General features: G+C 38.8%; 1 protein-coding gene across 2 annotated transcripts in view; it reads right to left on the bottom strand.

The window, feature by feature from the left end:
* The window catches only part of Prkd1 (protein kinase D1), a 286,258-nt gene that overhangs the window by 31,992 nt on the left and 235,560 nt on the right, over positions 1-18,706 (bottom strand). For both annotated transcript variants that reach the window (XM_057783083.1, XM_057783084.1), the window contains 9 exons: positions 17,634-17,844; positions 17,376-17,453; positions 15,494-15,698; positions 14,320-14,443; positions 12,212-12,289; positions 10,390-10,669; positions 9,249-9,301; positions 7,186-7,258; positions 5,167-5,273 (listed from right to left, as the gene is read on the bottom strand). In XM_057783083.1, the coding sequence (XP_057639066.1) occupies positions 5,167-5,273; positions 7,186-7,258; positions 9,249-9,301; positions 10,390-10,669; positions 12,212-12,289; positions 14,320-14,443; positions 15,494-15,698; positions 17,376-17,453; positions 17,634-17,844 (1,209 nt within the window). The remainder of the gene's footprint in view (positions 1-5,166; positions 5,274-7,185; positions 7,259-9,248; positions 9,302-10,389; positions 10,670-12,211; positions 12,290-14,319; positions 14,444-15,493; positions 15,699-17,375; positions 17,454-17,633; positions 17,845-18,706) is intronic.

The following is an 18,706-nucleotide window of genomic DNA, read 5'->3' as shown; positions in this document are numbered from 1 at the left end:
TTTCTCTTTAGGTTTTAGGCAGTTAAAAGTTGCATAAAGAAGGGCTCATAAGGTCCACCCCAACCCAATGCCATTTATAAAGTTACTAGTTGCTGCAAAAGACTGTTCTTAGTGGTATACTCCATATGCTCCAGAAAATAAACCTAAATAAAATTATTGGTTCATTTAGGTAGACATGAGTGGAATTCTATGTCTAATGCCCTATCTGTGGTGAAGAGATGGTTGCTCATCTCTCTGGGAAAACATACACTAAGCACAAAGTGATGCCTAGTCACACTGTAGTGTCTGACATTATCCAGGAACTAGACAGTATCATGTCCTCCACTGCATATGGCTAACTAGCTCTTTACCTTAGCTAATGGCATTTTCAGCACTCCTTTGCAATCAGTACCAGCTCAGTCTTCCTTGACTTAAGAGGGGAAATGACAGACAGTGTAGGAAATGCCTCAGGAATATATTCCTCAGTTCCACTGTGTCTGTGATATTGTGATAACCAGTGATTATATTTTTATATGACATAGTAGAATAAATGCAGGATTTTTGACCCCAAGAATCAAGCCCCCCAATATCCATGAATTTCCTACATGTGGAGGTCTGATTGCACCTGCATATGGCACCAAATAAAGTACACACCTTTCCCATTTGCATAAGGGAAAGGATGTTGAGGCTTTGGCTCCCCTGTAAGTATGGCAATGCAGTCAGGTGCATGGCACAGGGCATGACTGTCTCTCCAGCAAGACCATGTTCAAAAGTACCATTAGGGTACGGCTCATAACACCGGGAAGTAGGTAAAATTAGATGGCATTTTCATGGCCACATAACTCTCTGATCCTCTGAGAACTTACTGGATGAACTGAAAGCCTTGGAGTCAACTTAATTTACTCAATATTCATGTGGCTGACATACTCTGTGGTTCTGACTCCTGCTGCAAAGATCATCTATAGCCATAATGTTCAAACAACGCACACTATACTATCAGAGTTGCTGAAACATATAAAGCTGACAAGTGATATGGCTGCTGGGCTCCTTGGTCTGGCATAACACACCACTGTCAGTTACAGAAGGTACTCATAGATGGAGCCCTACTGGGCAGGTCTATGTTCCAGCTCGCCAGACCCCGCTGCTATCTCTGAGTTGGTAGCAAGGGAAGCTTTACAGTCAGCATGCCTCTTGGTGCAAGGAATGTGCTTGACTAGTTGGTATTTCCTTAAGATGCATTCTGGTCTGGATGAAGCATTAATCAGTGCATATGACTGTCCTTCTGACCGAGACTTTGGGGATTTGCTTAGTCTTGCTGGTACCAGGAACACACATCTAATCATAAGTTCCTTAGTAAATCACACTCTGTGCAACACCTGACCTTTCTGTTTTGTGTGCAAAGCCCTCTTAGGCGGCACTGACGTGTACTGGGTCCAGGTAGTGACAGAATACTAGGCTTTATCCTTTCTTGGGAAACAGAGTAGATCAAATGGTACAAATTAATGAACAAGAGAATAATCATTTATGAAAGCAAGGAACTAGTGTAGTGCTTTCCTTACATTTACAAGATGGAAGATAAATTCTGGGATATGAAAATCCTGTTAAACTTATTTAATTCTCATTAAAATCCATGAGCATTCTGTCCTAATGATCTCAAGGCACCTGTCGTTTATTTCTTTCTTGTGCTGATACATAAGAGAACACTGGCTAGTGGGAGAGTAAAGAAGGTTGCTTTTCCTTGGAAAATTTAGGAAATGAAGGCTGTGCTGCAGAGAATTTCTCTCAAGGATGCCTTCGGCTATTTGCAGGACACGTTGTTACAGCACTTCCTGACAAGATATGGCACCATAATGGCAAAATTTAATTCTCTTATTGGCTCCCTGCTGTGTTTTGAAGCCTTGGCTATGAAGCTGGTGCCTCTACTCTGGGGTCAGCATGCCAACTTCCACGATGGACAGAAGAAGCTCTCTCTAGCAAACGAGATCCGTAGTTGTTGCATGTGCATATGGTTTTATTTCGTAACTGTGAAAGATTATGATTCAGTCAGTTTCCATTTCAGCTGTGACCTTTTAAGGGCTTACATACTTAGAAAATTTCAAATGAAAAAAAACATTGAAATTCACATTGGATGCTATCTTAGGACAAAGTAAAGTTAACACACAATGTTAAGAGAATATATGCTCACAGCGGTACTTCAGCAAGACTAGATATAAGAACTGACACATCCTTCCCATGCATAAGTGTGGCTGTCTTATTTTTATATCAGTGAGGCCACAAGCTAACTTAACCCAACGAATTCTGGAGTCTCAGATGTACTCAATATTCACTGTACATATAGTTTCCTTATGAAAGATGCCATCACAACTGATGTGCAGTTATATTTCTGTTCCAGTACTAATCGGTTCAGATTGACCCTACCTTAATCTTGTTCAAAAATATGATCCAGACACGGTAGCTCTTGGCCACAATCCCAGCATGCAGGAGACTGAGATGGTATTGTCATGATTTTGAGAAGAGTCTGAGATAAACAGTTCAAATTGAATTCCATACTAGTCTAGGCTACAACCATAGACACACACACACACACACACACACACACACACACTGAGAGAGCCTTTGTCAAATAAGGTGGGAGGTAAGCACTAACATGTGAGTTGTACTCTAGCCTCCATATACAGCATGTGTGCACCCACGTGCATACAAACACACACACACACACCATATATACACACATATAAAAATAAATATGTTCAACTGTGTACATGTTGGGGGTGGGTAGGTGTACATGCCAGGCTAGGTAGCCCACGAGTTCCCATAGATTCTCCTGTCTTGAACGCACATCTCTCCATAGTCATGCAGTGATAACAGATACACAGAATTATTCATGGTTTTACATTGGTACTGGGCATACGAGCTTTGGTCCTCACAACTGTGTGGCAGTACTTTTTCCATCGAGTTAGCTATGTAGTCTGGATTACCTCTATTTACTGCTAATGGCAACAGACATGCTTCATTTTGGCATCAAGAAAGGGTGTGGATTTTGGGGAGTTATCTCATGATTAACAAACCAGTGTTTTATACATACTTGTGTGAAATCTGCTGTTACCCTTCTGATTCTACTAAGTGGAATTGTCTCAGTAGCTAGATTAGGGATGGGTGAGGGAAACAAAATCAATATCTGTTTAGTAAAAAGATTCCTTAATGTTCTCATTTGTATATATCCTTGAACATGCCCAGACATTACTCAGTCATTCTCAGGTTCTCCAAGTCTGGGAGGCTTCCATCGAGCTGTAGATTTCAGCGTTGCTACAGACATGCAGTAAATATTACGAGTTTCCTCCTTTTCTTACGAAAGGAGAGACGGATAAATGCAAACAGAAGCCAAGATGCTGAGAAGAAACAGGCAAATCCTGTCATCCCTCAGGCTGCTCTGCCCTTTCTCAACTTTTCAACATACTGGGTCATAGAGAATGTCATGATCTCTACCCATCCTCAGGAATCTTTCAAGCAAATCAAAAGAATGAGAAAAAAATCACGGACCATGATAAAATATTTGTAAAGGTACATTTTATCAAACTTTATAATGGACTGTTTTTAAACATCTCCAAAGTATTTCCAAAACTTAACAATAAAAAAAATCCCGAGATCAAAAATGAGCCAAGATTTGACACCTCACGAAATATACAGTCAGAAACAAACCTACATTAAAAGAAGCTCTCCATCACATATCATCAAGAGAACTCAAATTAAGTACCACATCAGTACACCCTATTAGAACTGTAGACACCTGGGCATCAGTAACGGCAGAATATAATGAGGCAATGGAGCTGCAGTGCTTTTGTTTGAAGACATGGGAATGAGTTTTACAACTAAGATACATAGACGTGTGGATGTATGAGGTCAAAAAGTCAGCTGAGGAACAGACAGGTATTAGTTATTATCTATAATATCTTAGTATCTCTCACAGGATTGGAGCTCAGTGACTAGCTATACTGCCTGGTCAAAACTGAAGAAGCACACCTCCTCTGTGTCCAGCTTTTTCTCCTGGGGGCTCTTGAACTGAACTCCAGTCCCCATGCGTCTGTGGCAGTACTTTACACACTTCAGCTATGTCCCTAGCTTCAACACTTAAAACAGTTTTTTTTTTTTTTTTTTTTTTTTTTTTATGGTTACAGCCTAGCAAGTGCTAGGATATAAATACAAGACCCGGCATGTTAACCGTGGTTAAGGGCATGCTTGTGAATAGATCCCTGTGCGACACTGCTGCCCAAAGGCACAAAACACCAGCTTCAGACACTCTGAGATCCATAAAAGTATCTTAGTTTTCTACACAAAGCGGCCCAAGATTTTAAGTCGTCATTACCTCCTTATCACTTTCTCTTACTAAATCATGTTATGTAATCCAAGTTGGTGTCCAGCTAGTAGTTCTACTGCCTCCACCTAACCTACACATTGAGATTATAGGCTTCTGCTCTGTTTACACTCAAAGGCCAATAAAGGGGAATTAAATGAAACAGTAAATGCAGAGAATTAAACTGCTTTGTTATTAATACAAAATCATAAATTTCAACAAAATTGTTAATCAAAATTAGCATTAATGTGCAGAAGTAGGATTTATGGCGGATGTATAAACACATGCACCTAACAGGCATATATATGGAATAGACAACTAAATTGACCAGTCACCAAGCAGATGCTCAGTTTCCCTTTGACCTCCAAAGGCCTTTCTAACAACTAGGAAAGTTGTACCATCTTCCACATCAAATAAAAACTCACCTGGAGAAGCAGGAAGGGTATCAGGAAAAGTCAAGATAATCAATTTCTTTCTCAGACACCTGTTACTTACACAGCTCAGAGCCACAAATCCAGCTCTCACAAGGGAGAAGTGCTTATGAAGATAAGGTCTTTTTTAACCCACAACAAAATGCACTCAGCATGTCCACACTGAGAATATGCATATTTAATGAATAGTAAGGACATGGTGAACTGTGGTATTAAGTACACACACAAAAAAATCAACTTTTGCACACTTAGGATGGTACCAGTCAGGCAACTATGACTCAACTTGCCGTTCCAGTTAAGTTGCCCTTAAATATCTAGCCTGTAGATAACTGGATAACTCTCCACTGTTTTACAGAAGGCAAGGAAGGGAATATGTAGCTCTCAAATGAGATTCAAAGCGTTTACCTGTAAAATTGCAACCTCATTACGAAGCTGACTTTCTTGTTTTGTTGGAAATCTTAATTTGTCAATAATTTTAATAGCTACATCTCTTCCTGTTTTACGATGTTTACCTTTAAAATAAAAAAAATAAGGAAAAATAATTAGAAAATTAACAGATATAACTCATCAAACGATTTGGTTACATAAACTACTTTGGAATTTTGTTACTTCAACACCTTTCCCCTAGGGTTCCTTGCTCTTGCATTGTGCTCTCCCCATTCTCACTGGTTGCTTCCTGGTGGCCTCCCTTTCGTTACTGCACTGCCTTGCTTTCGTGTCTCACTTTCCTGAACACCAGTTTCCATGTCTTGACTCATGGGGACTGATTCAACACAGCCATCGACAGTAGCATCTCCTTACACAGCCAGAGCTTCCTGAAGCTCCACTCCCTGGTCTCTGCGAACGTCACTCACCTCTGAGGCTCTTTCCTCATTGCCTCCGTCTCCTGTCTACTCTTTTTTATTTATTTATTTATTTATTTATTTATTTATTTATTTATTTATTTTTATTGAAAAAAAAATTTTCCGCCTCCTCCCCGCTTCCCATTTCCCTCCCCCTCCTCCCGCCCCTCTCTCCCTCCCCCCACTCCTCTTCTCCTCCCTCTCCAGTCCAAGGAGCAGTCAGGGTTCCCTGCCCTGTGGAAAGTCCAAGGTCCTCCCCCCTCCATCCAGATCTAGGAAGGTGAACATCCAAACTGTCTAGGCTCCCACAAAGCCAGAACATGAAGTAGGATCAAAACCCCGTGCCATTGTCCTTGGCCTCTCGTCAGCTCTCATCGTCTGCCATGTTCAGAGAGTCCGGTTTTATCCCATGCTTTTTCAGTCACAGTCCATCCTGTCTACTCTTAACGCTCTCATTCTTCCTTGTGGGTCTCCACCCTTGTAAGCTCGGTATTTCAGGTCCTTCAGTATCCGGGGTTCCGAAATACCGTGAGTTTGCCGATTTCTCATCCTACTTATCACCCCTGCTTCACTGTCACACTCGGGGCTGTGACGTCTACTTACTAGGCTCAATCTGCCATTATTTTTATTAGGAAATTATTACTATTATTATTGTAGATGCACAGAATATTAAGACTGGTTACTAGTCATTTGGTTTTCATTTTTTTCCTAATAAAAGAATTTTATTTATTTATTTATTTCTTAAAGATTTCTGCCTCTTCCTCGCCACCGCCTCCCATTTCCCTCCCCCTCCCCCGATCAAGTCTTCCTCCCTCATCAGCCCAAAGATCAATCAGAGTTTCCTGCCCTGTGGGAAGTCTAAGGACCACCCACCTCCATCCAGGTCTAGTAAGGTGAGAATAGAACAACTTAAATTTTCTAATTATAAATTCTATATTTAGATTTCTACCAATTTTATAATTAAAAAGTACATAATAAACAAAAGGGTTAGGCAGGGTTATTTTATAAAAACAGAAATTGACAAAAAAAATATTGCTACTTATCTAAATAAGAAAAGTGAAGATGTCATTTTCTATAGCAGGTAACACTTTACAATTAACTCTTACTTCAAGGCTTGGATATGACTGAGCTGTCTAGGCTCTAACTAAAGAATTGAGCATAGCCCTTGAACAGTTAAAAATTCAGATTCTATGAACTGGGTACATTGTTGTAAACATGGGAGTTCAAAGATTTTGGCTTTAGGGACAGTGTCTGTAAGAGTCCAAGAGGCTGAGAGGAAATGAAATGACTTTGTTTATAAATTACAGTCGTCATGTTTCCATAACTAAATAAATAAATCAAACTGCTTCCATGCTGTGATTAGGGTTTGCAAACATGGAACAACAACAACAAAAGCTTTCTGGGCTAGAAATCTTTCAAAATGCACCGGTTGTTCAAAGGATGGCTATGTCTTGTGAAGTCTCTCCTAGACACACAGATACATGTCTCCCTTGTTGATATTTTATTTTTTGGTGATATAATACTTCTATGCACAGGTGCCTAAAATTTTAAGTTCATAAAAATACTTGTTGAGCTAACTCACCTCCATAAACAATTCCAAACTGTCCAGAACCCAGAACTTCATCAGGAAATATTTGGTAGACGGTGCTGATGTCCTACGGGTATATGCCCCAAAAAACAAAAATGGAGAACAGCTTTAATCCTTTTATATTTTATAATTATAATATTATTACCTTATCAAATATAAATATAATTGAATAATCCTAAGGTCATTTTAGACTTATAAATGTTAGATAATATTCCAATGGTTATAATACTCAAATGAAATTAATAAAATATTTTGAAAACTATTCTGCTCTGAAGTGCTTGAGACACAACACATTTTAACAGAGGGAAACAGGACCTAAAAACCAATCAGTGCCATTTATGACGAATATCTGAAAGTGGAGTTTTCTTTCCACGCTAGTATTTTAGAAATTTCGCGAACTATTCTGAGGTCCCGAGACACGTGTCTCACAATCCTGCCTTATACTCTGGACAGGACAGTGAGGCTACTCCTAGTAAAATCTCATTTCTATGAGAACCTAAGCAATAGGCAACCATTCCAATTATCCCTACTTGCTATGAAAATAACCCATTTAGCATTTACTTCTTAAATAATAATTGCTGAATTGAGAGTGAGTTAATCTGGGCTTCGTATTCTGACATTCAGTAAGCATCTTCATGGAAATAAAAAAAAAGTTTTATATTTTATTCATCCAGCACTGTACATTGTAAAAGACTTTCTGGCTACTTTAAATTCTTCCACTGTTGAACCTTTAAAACAAACAATTTTTTAGGCATATTCTCCACTCAGCAATCCTACCCACAGCTACCCCTTTCCTTCTTCTTCTTTGAAAACAACTAGAAAAATTGTGTGCTGCGATTCGCTTGGAGAGTTCACAAGAATTCAAAACTCTCTGATGAAGAAAATCATTATCCCAGTCCCTTTTTTCCCCCGAAACCAAGCTATTCCATCTGCTAACAAATGGGATCTTTAGAATTTTTTTTTTTTGAAAATTTAATTCAAAATTTTCAGTGGATAACAATAGCGGGCCAAGGTAAAATGCCTCTGTGGTCTTCAGAGTGACCTGTAGCACTCAAGGCCCTTCCTGTTTCAGCAAGAGCAGCAAGAACCTGCTGTTTTGAAACCTGCATCGCAGGATGAACAGTCCAGGCATCCACTCAAGCTTCACGATGAAGTTTTCTCATGTAATTCATGGTTGCCTTTGTTCAATGGAAAACATTCAACAAGTATTTCAGGGACAAGATTAATACTGAACAGACATCCACGGAGTTGATTCTTTGATAAACAAGCCCAGGTCACTGTAAGTAGGATGATACGCTCCTCAGCTGGGGTCTCAGGTGCAGTGAACAAACAATTAATGCTGTGGGTCACAGAAACGAGGTAGGAAAGTCGTTCGTCCACTTTGGGTACTGACTATGGAGATGAAATTAAGCAAAACACAACAGCATATAAAACATCTTACAACATGATCTGTAACTCCCACAACCAAAAAGAAAGGCTTGTGTTAGGTAGCATGGGTGACAGGGGTTCCTGGTTCTGCAGCTTTCTTGCGGGCTAGATCATGGATACGTATATGTGGCTAACAACATTTGCAACCCTTGCCATGTATGTGCAGTCCTTGTTAGCAAAGAATGACCTGTTTAAAAAGTTGTACAAATAAAAATTTTTAATTTATTTGTATATCGATTTTAACTGTACAATTTCAACCAGAAAACTTGAAGTGTCAGGTGTAGGTGAATGGCACCCTAGGTGCCAAGCCTGCCACCTTATTGCAGTGTTCTCAGTAAACCATTTGTCTTATTTTGTTCTAAAAAAAGGAATAAAGGTGAAAAATTCTGTATTACAACATGATTGTCTATTATAACAAACAACCTCTGGTATTATGTTATGGAATCTAGAAATATCGGTAAACAAACAATGTTTATAAAATATCATAGAAGAAGAATATAGTAAATACTCTTTTGTTATTTAGAAAACACTGAAAATTTAAAATGTTAGATAAATAAACATGGAACACGTGATATTTTTATATTCCAGTAATTGCATTCTAAGATCGATATTAATAGACATGAACTCACCACATTTTCCTGGATCTGGCAATTGGAAACTGAAATGCTCACAGAAATGTCTTCTGGAAATTCATGTTTGAAAACAGACATAAAGTAGATGAAGTATAAGAAAAAAAAGAGTGAGTATCAGTCATTCCAGGGAATTGCTTTTACATTAATCACTGTAATTAGATATTTATGCAAAAATTCTATTAGAACATATTATTTCTCTTAAAATTATAAACTCAGTCTCTACTTGCTTTTTAAAAAATATATTTGTCAGCATAGAACTTGGATTATAAAAGACTTGGGTTCCAATTCTTGCTTTGTTATGCAGCAACTCCAGTATGAGCTTACAGACAACTAACTTTCTAGAAATTAATTGTTTTTGTTAGAATGTAGGCAAATCATTAACTGATAGAGGTCTAGGCATTAAAATAGGGGGCACTGATTAAGTGTGTCGCTTATTTACAGATACATTCTTTATACTTGGATTAATCACATATATCTTATTAATATACTGGCTAAAGAAAAAAAATCATAACAGAACAGATATACCAAATGCTTAAAAGGCTTAATCTGCAGGCTGCATGATTAATAACTATGATGGAGTTTCATATCATAATTTTATATAGGTCTTCCTCTATCTTTTCTAGTTTATCTTCAATATTTCATTTCGACTGTACTCTGGCTGAATCTATTGAACTAATGAACAGAAACTTCTTCCGGGGAGAAGGTGATCAAGTGTAACATGGTCTTTATAACATAGGTCCCAAATAGAGAAGTATGAGACGTGATTTGGGAGAAATAAGGAATAAGGGTTTTTTGTTTTTTGTTTTTTTTTTTTCCTATTTGTGGCATTCAAGTGAAACTCTAACTAACTGCTAACTAGACAGGTGCTTTGGGCAACAACAGATCCGGACATCTGTGGATGTTTAATGTATAGGTTATGCTTAACTTTGTAAAAGTTCTAATATTAAAGAAATACAATAATTTGATGAATGAAGTATTTTAATAAGAATAGCAGCTTCTCTTCAGAGATTCCTTGTTGTCCCACACGCTTGATGCCAACATATGGAGTCTTTCTTCATTGTCTCATTGGGGAAAGCAACAAGTCGGTTACTGAAACACCAGCATGCATGCCGTGGCAGATTCAAGCCATCGGACTTACTATGTATATTGGTTCCCGAACCAACAGAGGAGCCCTTGGGGATGACAGGCATGAGGGCATGTTGAATGGCCACCTCCCACATCCTGGCCACGTCTGCACCAATGCCGCTGGTGAAAACGCTGTTGTTAGGTGGGGGGCTTGAAGGGTTGACCACATTTTCTCCCACATAATAGACCACGTTCGCTGTAGTGATTTCAAAACAGTGGGGATTAGCTCCAGTGGGAATTAACGCTGAAGGTTTTGCAGCTTCCAGGCATAAAATTTCTGATAAAGGAATTTCCTGCGGAAGACAGAGGATAGTGGATGTAGTTTTCCAAAAGCCTGTCAACCAGTAAATAAAATCCACATATAAGGAAGGAAATCACAAACAGACGCAATTTACGGAAAATATTCAACAACACATACAGCATACAACAACTATTAAATAAAATCTATGCCATGAGAGAAAGGGAATTATAAAATTTACAGAAAATATTTTATAACAAGAACACATACATAAAATTTAATATTTTATAATGAGGCCTTACCATACTTTCTCAGAAATTTCAAGGTGTTTTTTATTTGTTTTGTTTTTAAACAACAGTTATGTGGCAGGAGGGAGAGTCTAACGAAGCTATGTGGCAAATTGGGTAATATTTTTTAATGCATTTGGGTACTCGTGACTGTTGTTTATTTTCAAGAATTCTTAGAGGCACTTCAGTCAAACATGTTTTGATTCAATATGTGCAAATGTAATGTAGTTACACAGGTAAGTGAGTGTCCATGGATGAAAACCACGGCAAGTAGTTCTTCAGCTATGTGTGCTTGGGTCACGCTTACCCATTTTTTGAGACAGAGTCTCTCTCTAAACTCAGAGCTTACTGAAATCCTCATCTCTGTGCCCCTATATTAGGTTTAAAGACATATGAACCACGCCTGGATTTTTTTCTTTTTTCTTTTTTGTGACTGCTGAGGAGATAACTCAGCTCCTCAGGTTTATGTGGCAAGTACTTTATGGAATGATTCATCTCTCCCAGCCCCACAACTGTTTGTTTTAATGACCATTAAAGTATTGAAAATATTAGGTGTCACACTATAGTCCAGGAAGCATGAAGTAACTAAAGCAAGCTTCTTTTTTTTTCTATTTAAAATGTAATAATGCTTTAATCCCAATACTTGGGAGGCAGAGGCAGCCAGATCTCTGTGAGTTCGAGGCCAACCTGGTCTATACAGTGAGTAGGCTTCAAAGCTACACAGAGAAACCCTGCCTTGAAAAACAAAAAATAAAAAAAACAAAAAACAAAAAACAATGCAGTAATGCTTCCTTTTGTGTTGCAGCTGTGTAAGGAATCATGACGAATCAAAGGAATGAATCTAGATAGCAAATTTCTATTATTTAATGTAGAAAGACAGATATCTGCTGCTAAATCAATAGAAGAAACAGATCAGAGTAAGTGCTAGCAGTTGTGAAGAATTGTTCTACTTGTTTATCTCCAGTGATGTGCTAGATTATCGAGGTTCTCAGAAATTCACTCTTAGTGGCTGTGACCATCTACTTGGCTAAAGATCCCCACTTAGCTTCCCATCCATCTCCCTCTCCATCATTCTGCTCCTCACCATCTTCCGAGCCAGAAGCACACTGCAGGAAATGGCGAGATTCACAGAAGAATCAAGTGGTTACATCCAGGTGCTTACAAAAATTCTGTAGCACAGAGGAGAAGATCTCCCTCAGAAGGAGCCAGGAATGGTCACACAGTTGGATGTGGACAACATCCATGATTCCCTTCACTCCCAGGAGGACGCAAAAAGGAACTTGAACAACACTGAGAGAAGCCAGCCTCACCTTGTAGTACCGGCTTCCCGTGTCGTTTTGAAAGAGTGTAATGCACTTGCTGTCCAATCTCCAGTAATGCCTTTTCCGCTGGAACAGAAGTCACGAAACTTTAAGAATGAGTTTTATAAAAACAAGTGCATTTTATCAGAGAGAACATGGATTCGATGGTAAAATTGGTAAGGGCATTAGCCCAAAAGTCTCACAGTTTGACTCCAGAAACTGATGATTTAATGAACACAATGTGACAGGTTTCTGTACTTACCTTTGAGGTTGGGAATAGTAATAGAGACAATGGGTTAGCATCCTGAGAAATACCTGGGGCTTCATCATATGTATAATAAAAGACAAAAGAATTTTTAGCATTTTTTTCTTAAAGAACTAAAGGAAATGTTGTAGTTTACAAGAAAGTAGGGCTTAATAGGAGGTAGAATGTCTGTGTGTGCATATCTTTTAGAACGTGACAAGCCCTGTCCATTCAGCTAGGTGTTTTCACTTTTAATAGAACTCTAGATCCTACATCACTAAATACATTTCATTAGGTGGAAAGTTTAACCTCGTGGTTTCACGTTTAACAGAGGTAGAGAAATGCACTTGACCACGTCACATTCTCTTCAGTTGACCCCTGAACTCACGGCTGCGAGTTTGTGAGTCTGTCCTCTTACAGCACCTGGCCTACATGGACGGGTACGAAACTGCCGCTTTTCAGAAACAATGTCACAACATTATTCCTGGTGTCTTTCTGCTGGGGAATATTATTTTGTTTTGTTTCGCTTTGCAAGACAGGGTTTCTCTCTAGCATTAGAGCCTGTCCTGGAATTAGCTCTTGTAGATCAGGCTGGCCTCGAACTCACAGAGATCTGCCTGCCTCTGCCTCCTAAGTGCTGGGATTAAAGGCGTGTGCCACCATTGCCCGGTGAGGGGAATATTATTTTAAGGTCTGATGCTTTGGTTTATGCTGCATTTGTTTACATTTGTGAAGCTGTGATCTTTGCCTGTCTAAAACATCTGATGGCCTAACAAAGAGCTGAACGGTGAATGGCAAGGTAGGAGCAAGGAAAGGTGGGGCTGGCAGGCAGAGAGGATAAATTGAGGGAGGAACCAGGAAGAGGAGCAAAAGAACAAGAAGAGGAGGACAATGTCAGACACCAGACACCTACCCAGCCACGAAGTAAGAAGGAAAGTAAGATATACAAAAGGAAGAAAAGGAAAAAGTCCAGACATAACTGGTAGTTGTGATAATTTAAGACAAGCTGGCCAGAAACAATTCAAACTAAAGCAAGGTACTCATAATTAAGAACAAGCCTCTGTGTGTGATTTATTTGGGAGCTGGGTGGTGGGCCCCTCTAAAAGCCAAAAGAGCAAAATCATCACACAGCATCTTTCACAACCACTCATAGAGCATATAAATATATTTCATATATTTATATATGAAAGAATAAAAATATTCTTTAAATATTTTCCAATAAACACAGGAGGAAACTGACAGTGTTCACTTGAGTCTAGAACTAAATATTCTCTCCCACAAGAAGGTCTAAATTATAAATGACCAACTGAAGCACACAAGTCTCTTTATCTAAAGACATTTTAGAAATCCTAGTGATGGGTAGAGATGAGGAACATAGAATTAAAGGCTCTCACTAAATGTCAATTAGTTAAATTCTGAACCATGGCTCAAGGGCGCCGTTTTCCACCCACAAACATAGCTTTATTATAGAGCTATTAGGAATCAACTTATAATAAGAGAAACAGACTACAGGGTTATCACACACCCACGTGGCTGAATTTTTAAACAAAGAATTTAGGTCTTGAGAATATAAAATAGTCAACAATGCCCCCCCCCCACTCTCTAATGAAGTTTCTTTTAAAAGTCTAGACCACAGAGGGGTCTAGAAACAATTTTATGGCTATCCTAGAAATGAGAGGGAGAAATTCCACTTGTCTACAGAGCATTGTTTTTGCACTGTAATTGTGTTTTACACTTTTATTCTAACCCCGTTACTTATTCACCTCCATCAAAGACCTGGATAGCACGCGCTCCGCTGTCAGGACTACTCTCAAGAACTCATCTTCCCCAATCCTCTGAGGCAGGAATGTCATACGAAGCGCTGTCTCCTTACCAGTGTGTCCTTGCTGGTGTAATGGACCATCCATCCTTCCTTCATCACTGTGCTGCTTCTCCGCTTGGTGTGTTTGACAGACTGCACCACCCGCATGAGGGGGATATTGTTGCTTGTCGAAGGGCTTGAAATATCAAAATACGTTAGAGGGAAATATTTTCATATTCACACCTTCTTTTTGTGAATAAACGCTCATTTAAACTATTTCAAAGCAGAAGTCAACGAATGCACATCTCATTTTCAGTGAAATGTACTGTCAGGGATGAATGGTTTAAAAGTGAGCTCCTCGGAAGAGTGGCAGGTACTCAGATGTTCACTTTTTAACTCCCTAGGCAGAGTAAGAAGCATCTAGATTTTCGCGCTCATCTGGATGGTGTTCAAAATTTTAGGAAAACAGTGGAGTTACTCTCAGTGTTTTGAAGCTTTAGTATTCAAAACCACAGAGGAAAGTTTATTGTATGTAGCAAGCATGATAATAGTAATTTATGGATTACGTACTATGGTATTATGTATTATAGTATTTCTGCATGAACTGTGTCTGAGTGATTTCTTAAAAATACTAGAACTTGTCATTTGAGTTGTCTTTTATGTAGTTGGTATTCATGGGATTATTCTCATTCTTCAATTTTTTCTGTTCTAAGTGACTCTAAATCTTTCTGGATTTTTTTCTTCCCTCTCTCCCTCTTCATCTTTTTCTTTATTTCCCTCAAGTCCTCAGACACTTGAAATGTGTTTCTCAAAGTGAAGCCAGCTTTAAGGCTAATATTTTCACTACTCAAAGAATGCTTATTATTCCAGTAAATGGAAGATATGCAATATATTCCTGCACGATCGTGGCTAATTTCAATGTGTTAAGGAATTGAACATTTGTAAAATGGATACAAAAGTGTCAGTATGGTTTGTAAGGTCAATTAGAATGGGAAACTTTTCCTGAAGGGGGTCAGGTGATGAGGATCTTGGACATGGTTGATACAAACGGCATAAAGAGGCATGGTTACAATGAGATTCAATTACAAAGCAGGCAGTAGTTCCATTTGACCTGCTTTCAAAGGTTTTCTTCAACAGTACACAGCTCTTCAGTATTAAGTCAGGCATATCCCAAGTTTCTTTTATAGACTGAAATATCTAAAAGCCTTCAGGATTCAACCTCTTTGAGTCCTACTGGGTCTCTAACCTGATGGTCCTATTGGAGTCCTCCTGGTCTGCATCTGGATCCTGCATCTCTGCACCATCACTCTGGCCCTCTGCCATAGCCATCTCGGCATCCTGGGCCATGGCCTCCTCCATGTCCTCCATGAGTCCGCTGTTCCGCTCACTGTCATTGTCATCACTTCCTTCTTCCATGACAACATCAGATTCTGCCCCAGGGCTAAGCAAATCTAGAAAATTGTGAGGACCCAACAAGATAAGTCTGAAACCTTGGAGCCAGTACTTAAGGGAAAGACTATCCTAACAACGCCCAGGTTGTTTATCTATCTTTTTATATCATTTTCACCTTTATTTATAGTATATGAATGGATGGACAATAAACATAATTTCACAGCCTAATACTTGTTTCTCAGGTCTACAAGGCAAAGGAAAAAAATTAAAAAAGAAATTCTATAAAATGAAACCTAAGAGTACAATTCTGGGAAGCCATGTCCAGGCATAATTGAACCAGGAAACTGGTAATATTTCATAAGACAGGACTCCTGGGGGAAAGAAGCTCATGTGGGGGTGGGGGTCATATGAAAAAAGAGTTACCTATATCTAACTACTACTGCAGTTAGCTTCTTAAATCATGTACCCCAATCTATTAAATTGTTCACATAAAGTATAATTTTTAAATACCTAAAGTATTTGTTATTTGAATGTTAAATCCTGTCCATGTATAGTTGATGAGAATGGTAAAATTTTAATTACTTTACTAATGCAAATTATTCATTTTAAAATAAGAAAAACAGATCAATCAGAGACTCTGAACATCTATGCCAGGGGAATTTCCACTTCACCACATTGCTCTGACTATATAAGCAAATGCAATCTTTAGGTCATCCTCCTCACAAACTTGCCCATTTCCCCTGGGTTCTATTTATCAGGTCCAATTGAAATTCCCTGGGATTGAAGAGTCAATATCACAAGCCTCTGAAAGTGGGAAATTCGCCAAGCTTTCAATTTTGCCAGCTAACTTTGGACCTCTATGCTGGAAATCTGTGTGCATACAAATGCTTTCCTTGATAGTGCTCCCCGTCGCTGCTTTTTGCCCCTTCTAGGTCTATTTTTTCCAGAGAAATGTAACCATGTATTCTTTAGCTTTTCATAACACAAATATCTCTGTATATTTCTGAGTTTCTATAACCAGGGGGTTTCGAAGTCTACTGGTATAACAATTAACAGAAACAGTTCATGGTCTTTGCAAAAAGGGAGCCTGGGATCCGAAGTCACAGACAAACTGTGATAACCCTAAGATCAGTATGTAGGAGGTGAAGTGAATCAATGTAATCCATATAGTTGGATTGTGTTCAAAAAATATTTCTATTGTAGGAAGAAAACCACTTTCTGAGAGTTAAGGTCTTCCTCTTTGGGATTCAGGCTCTCACTCAGGTATATACTGAAGTGGTAGTCTGCAGAGGACAGACATCTGGAGCTGGTTGCCTCTAGTCCAGTCTGTGATCATGACCTTCATCAGCGGGTGGGGAAGGAAGTTAACTTGTGCCTCCATGCTTCAAGGAAGTGGGGCCACAGAAACTGAGAGGGAGCAATGCTTTGTAGGTACCCAACATGGTCTATGTTTCTGAGCAAACTAGGCTTAGGGAATGAAATAAGGGTAGGCAAGAAATGACAGGCATGCAAGGTTTTAACATGAATTATATTCTGTGTGAAGATTTTTTATTATTATTATATAAAAATCTAATGATCTGGAATGTAAGTTTCCATTCCAGAGAAGAACCTGAGCCATTGTGGATGAGTTACAAATATCTCCACTGAAAAACAAAAGAAAAAAACCTGATGAATCATAAACACTGTCCTCTGTGATTTGCACGAGACACAGAACACGGCTATGAATTGTCGCCTACCTCCATTGATGGTCACTTCACCCAAGCAGTTGTTTGGTACTTTCGGTGCACAGCGTTTGTGACAGTTGAATCTGCAATCTACTCACGAAGGTTTGAAAACAAAAGAAACCAAAAACAAACAAACAAACAAACAAAAAACAGAAAATTATCAGACAGAGAAAATGTGGCACAAAATATAGTGACTTAAAAAGAAAGATGATTCATTTAAGGCATGACGGGTGCCAGGCAGCCAGTGACTGGGGCCTAGGGGGTCCTCACCTTTGCACTGCAAGCCCTGCCGGAAGAGGCCCTTTAGGAGTCTTTTGCAGAACTGGCACACGGTGGGCCGTGTGTAGGAGTGGATGACAAACGTGTGTGGCACCTTCACCTTAGACATCAAGATCTTGTCAAGCTGAATTGGCCGACCAATGTACGACTGCGAATTTGACCTCTTCTCGCGACCAATGAATGACTCTGACGGTGACTTTTGCTGGGTTTGGGAAAGGATAAATGGCGACAAGGTGTTAGAGACTCGTACCTGATTTAGCTGTATTTTTAAATTTCGTTCTGTTTTGCTACTGAATTTGATCATTGATATGAGGTAATCTGAAATTAGATTTCTGTTAATCTCTGTAGCTCACGCCCACTTATGTCACATTTGAGTTACCTCTACAGCTGAATGAAAGAAAACACACTGGAAACCAAAATATGTGAACCTGATTTCTAGGACTTTTAAAACACTTCTTTTTTTTTTTTCCAAACATCGAAATATTAATTTGTTTACATTTAACACAGAAATACAAAACCGAAATAAAACAAGGAATGTTCCTTCACGCCACGTCTCTCTTCACACAGTACTTTCTAGATCACCATATGCAAAGAGACAGAAGTGTGACCAGTTCAGAAAGGTAGAGATGGAAATTCAATCTCTAATTTGCTCTAAGAGAAGCCTACAGTTTCTTTGGGTTCCCTTGAGGGAAAAAAAATTAATATGATTTTAAATAATTTCTCAATTACATAAAAAGGCAAAGGGCTAAAGTTAGGCAATCCTTCTTATAATTAAGAAATGTAGCAACCAATGGACTACAAAGGCACATAAATACTAGTATTTGCTGTGATAATGAGAGTGCTAAGCTGAAGTGCATTAACTGAAAGGAACTACTACTTCAATTCCCTTGAACAATTTCATGAACATGTACTTGGAAATAGAATACATTTATTTGGAATAAAAGAAGAATAGAAATATTCCTTAGTAGCTATTGTAATTGCATATCTAATTAGTTAAACTCCAGCTCTACGTGAAGAAGCATTAGGTGCCTGAAAAGACGGTCCTAGTTGACACGCCTAAGCTC

Source organism: Chionomys nivalis, chromosome 10 (assembly GCF_950005125.1).
Source record: "Chionomys nivalis chromosome 10, mChiNiv1.1, whole genome shotgun sequence".
Taxonomy (NCBI): domain Eukaryota; kingdom Metazoa; phylum Chordata; class Mammalia; order Rodentia; family Cricetidae; genus Chionomys; species Chionomys nivalis.
The sequence above is the reverse complement of the archived record's forward strand: the minus strand, read 5'-3'. Positions and strand labels throughout refer to the sequence as shown.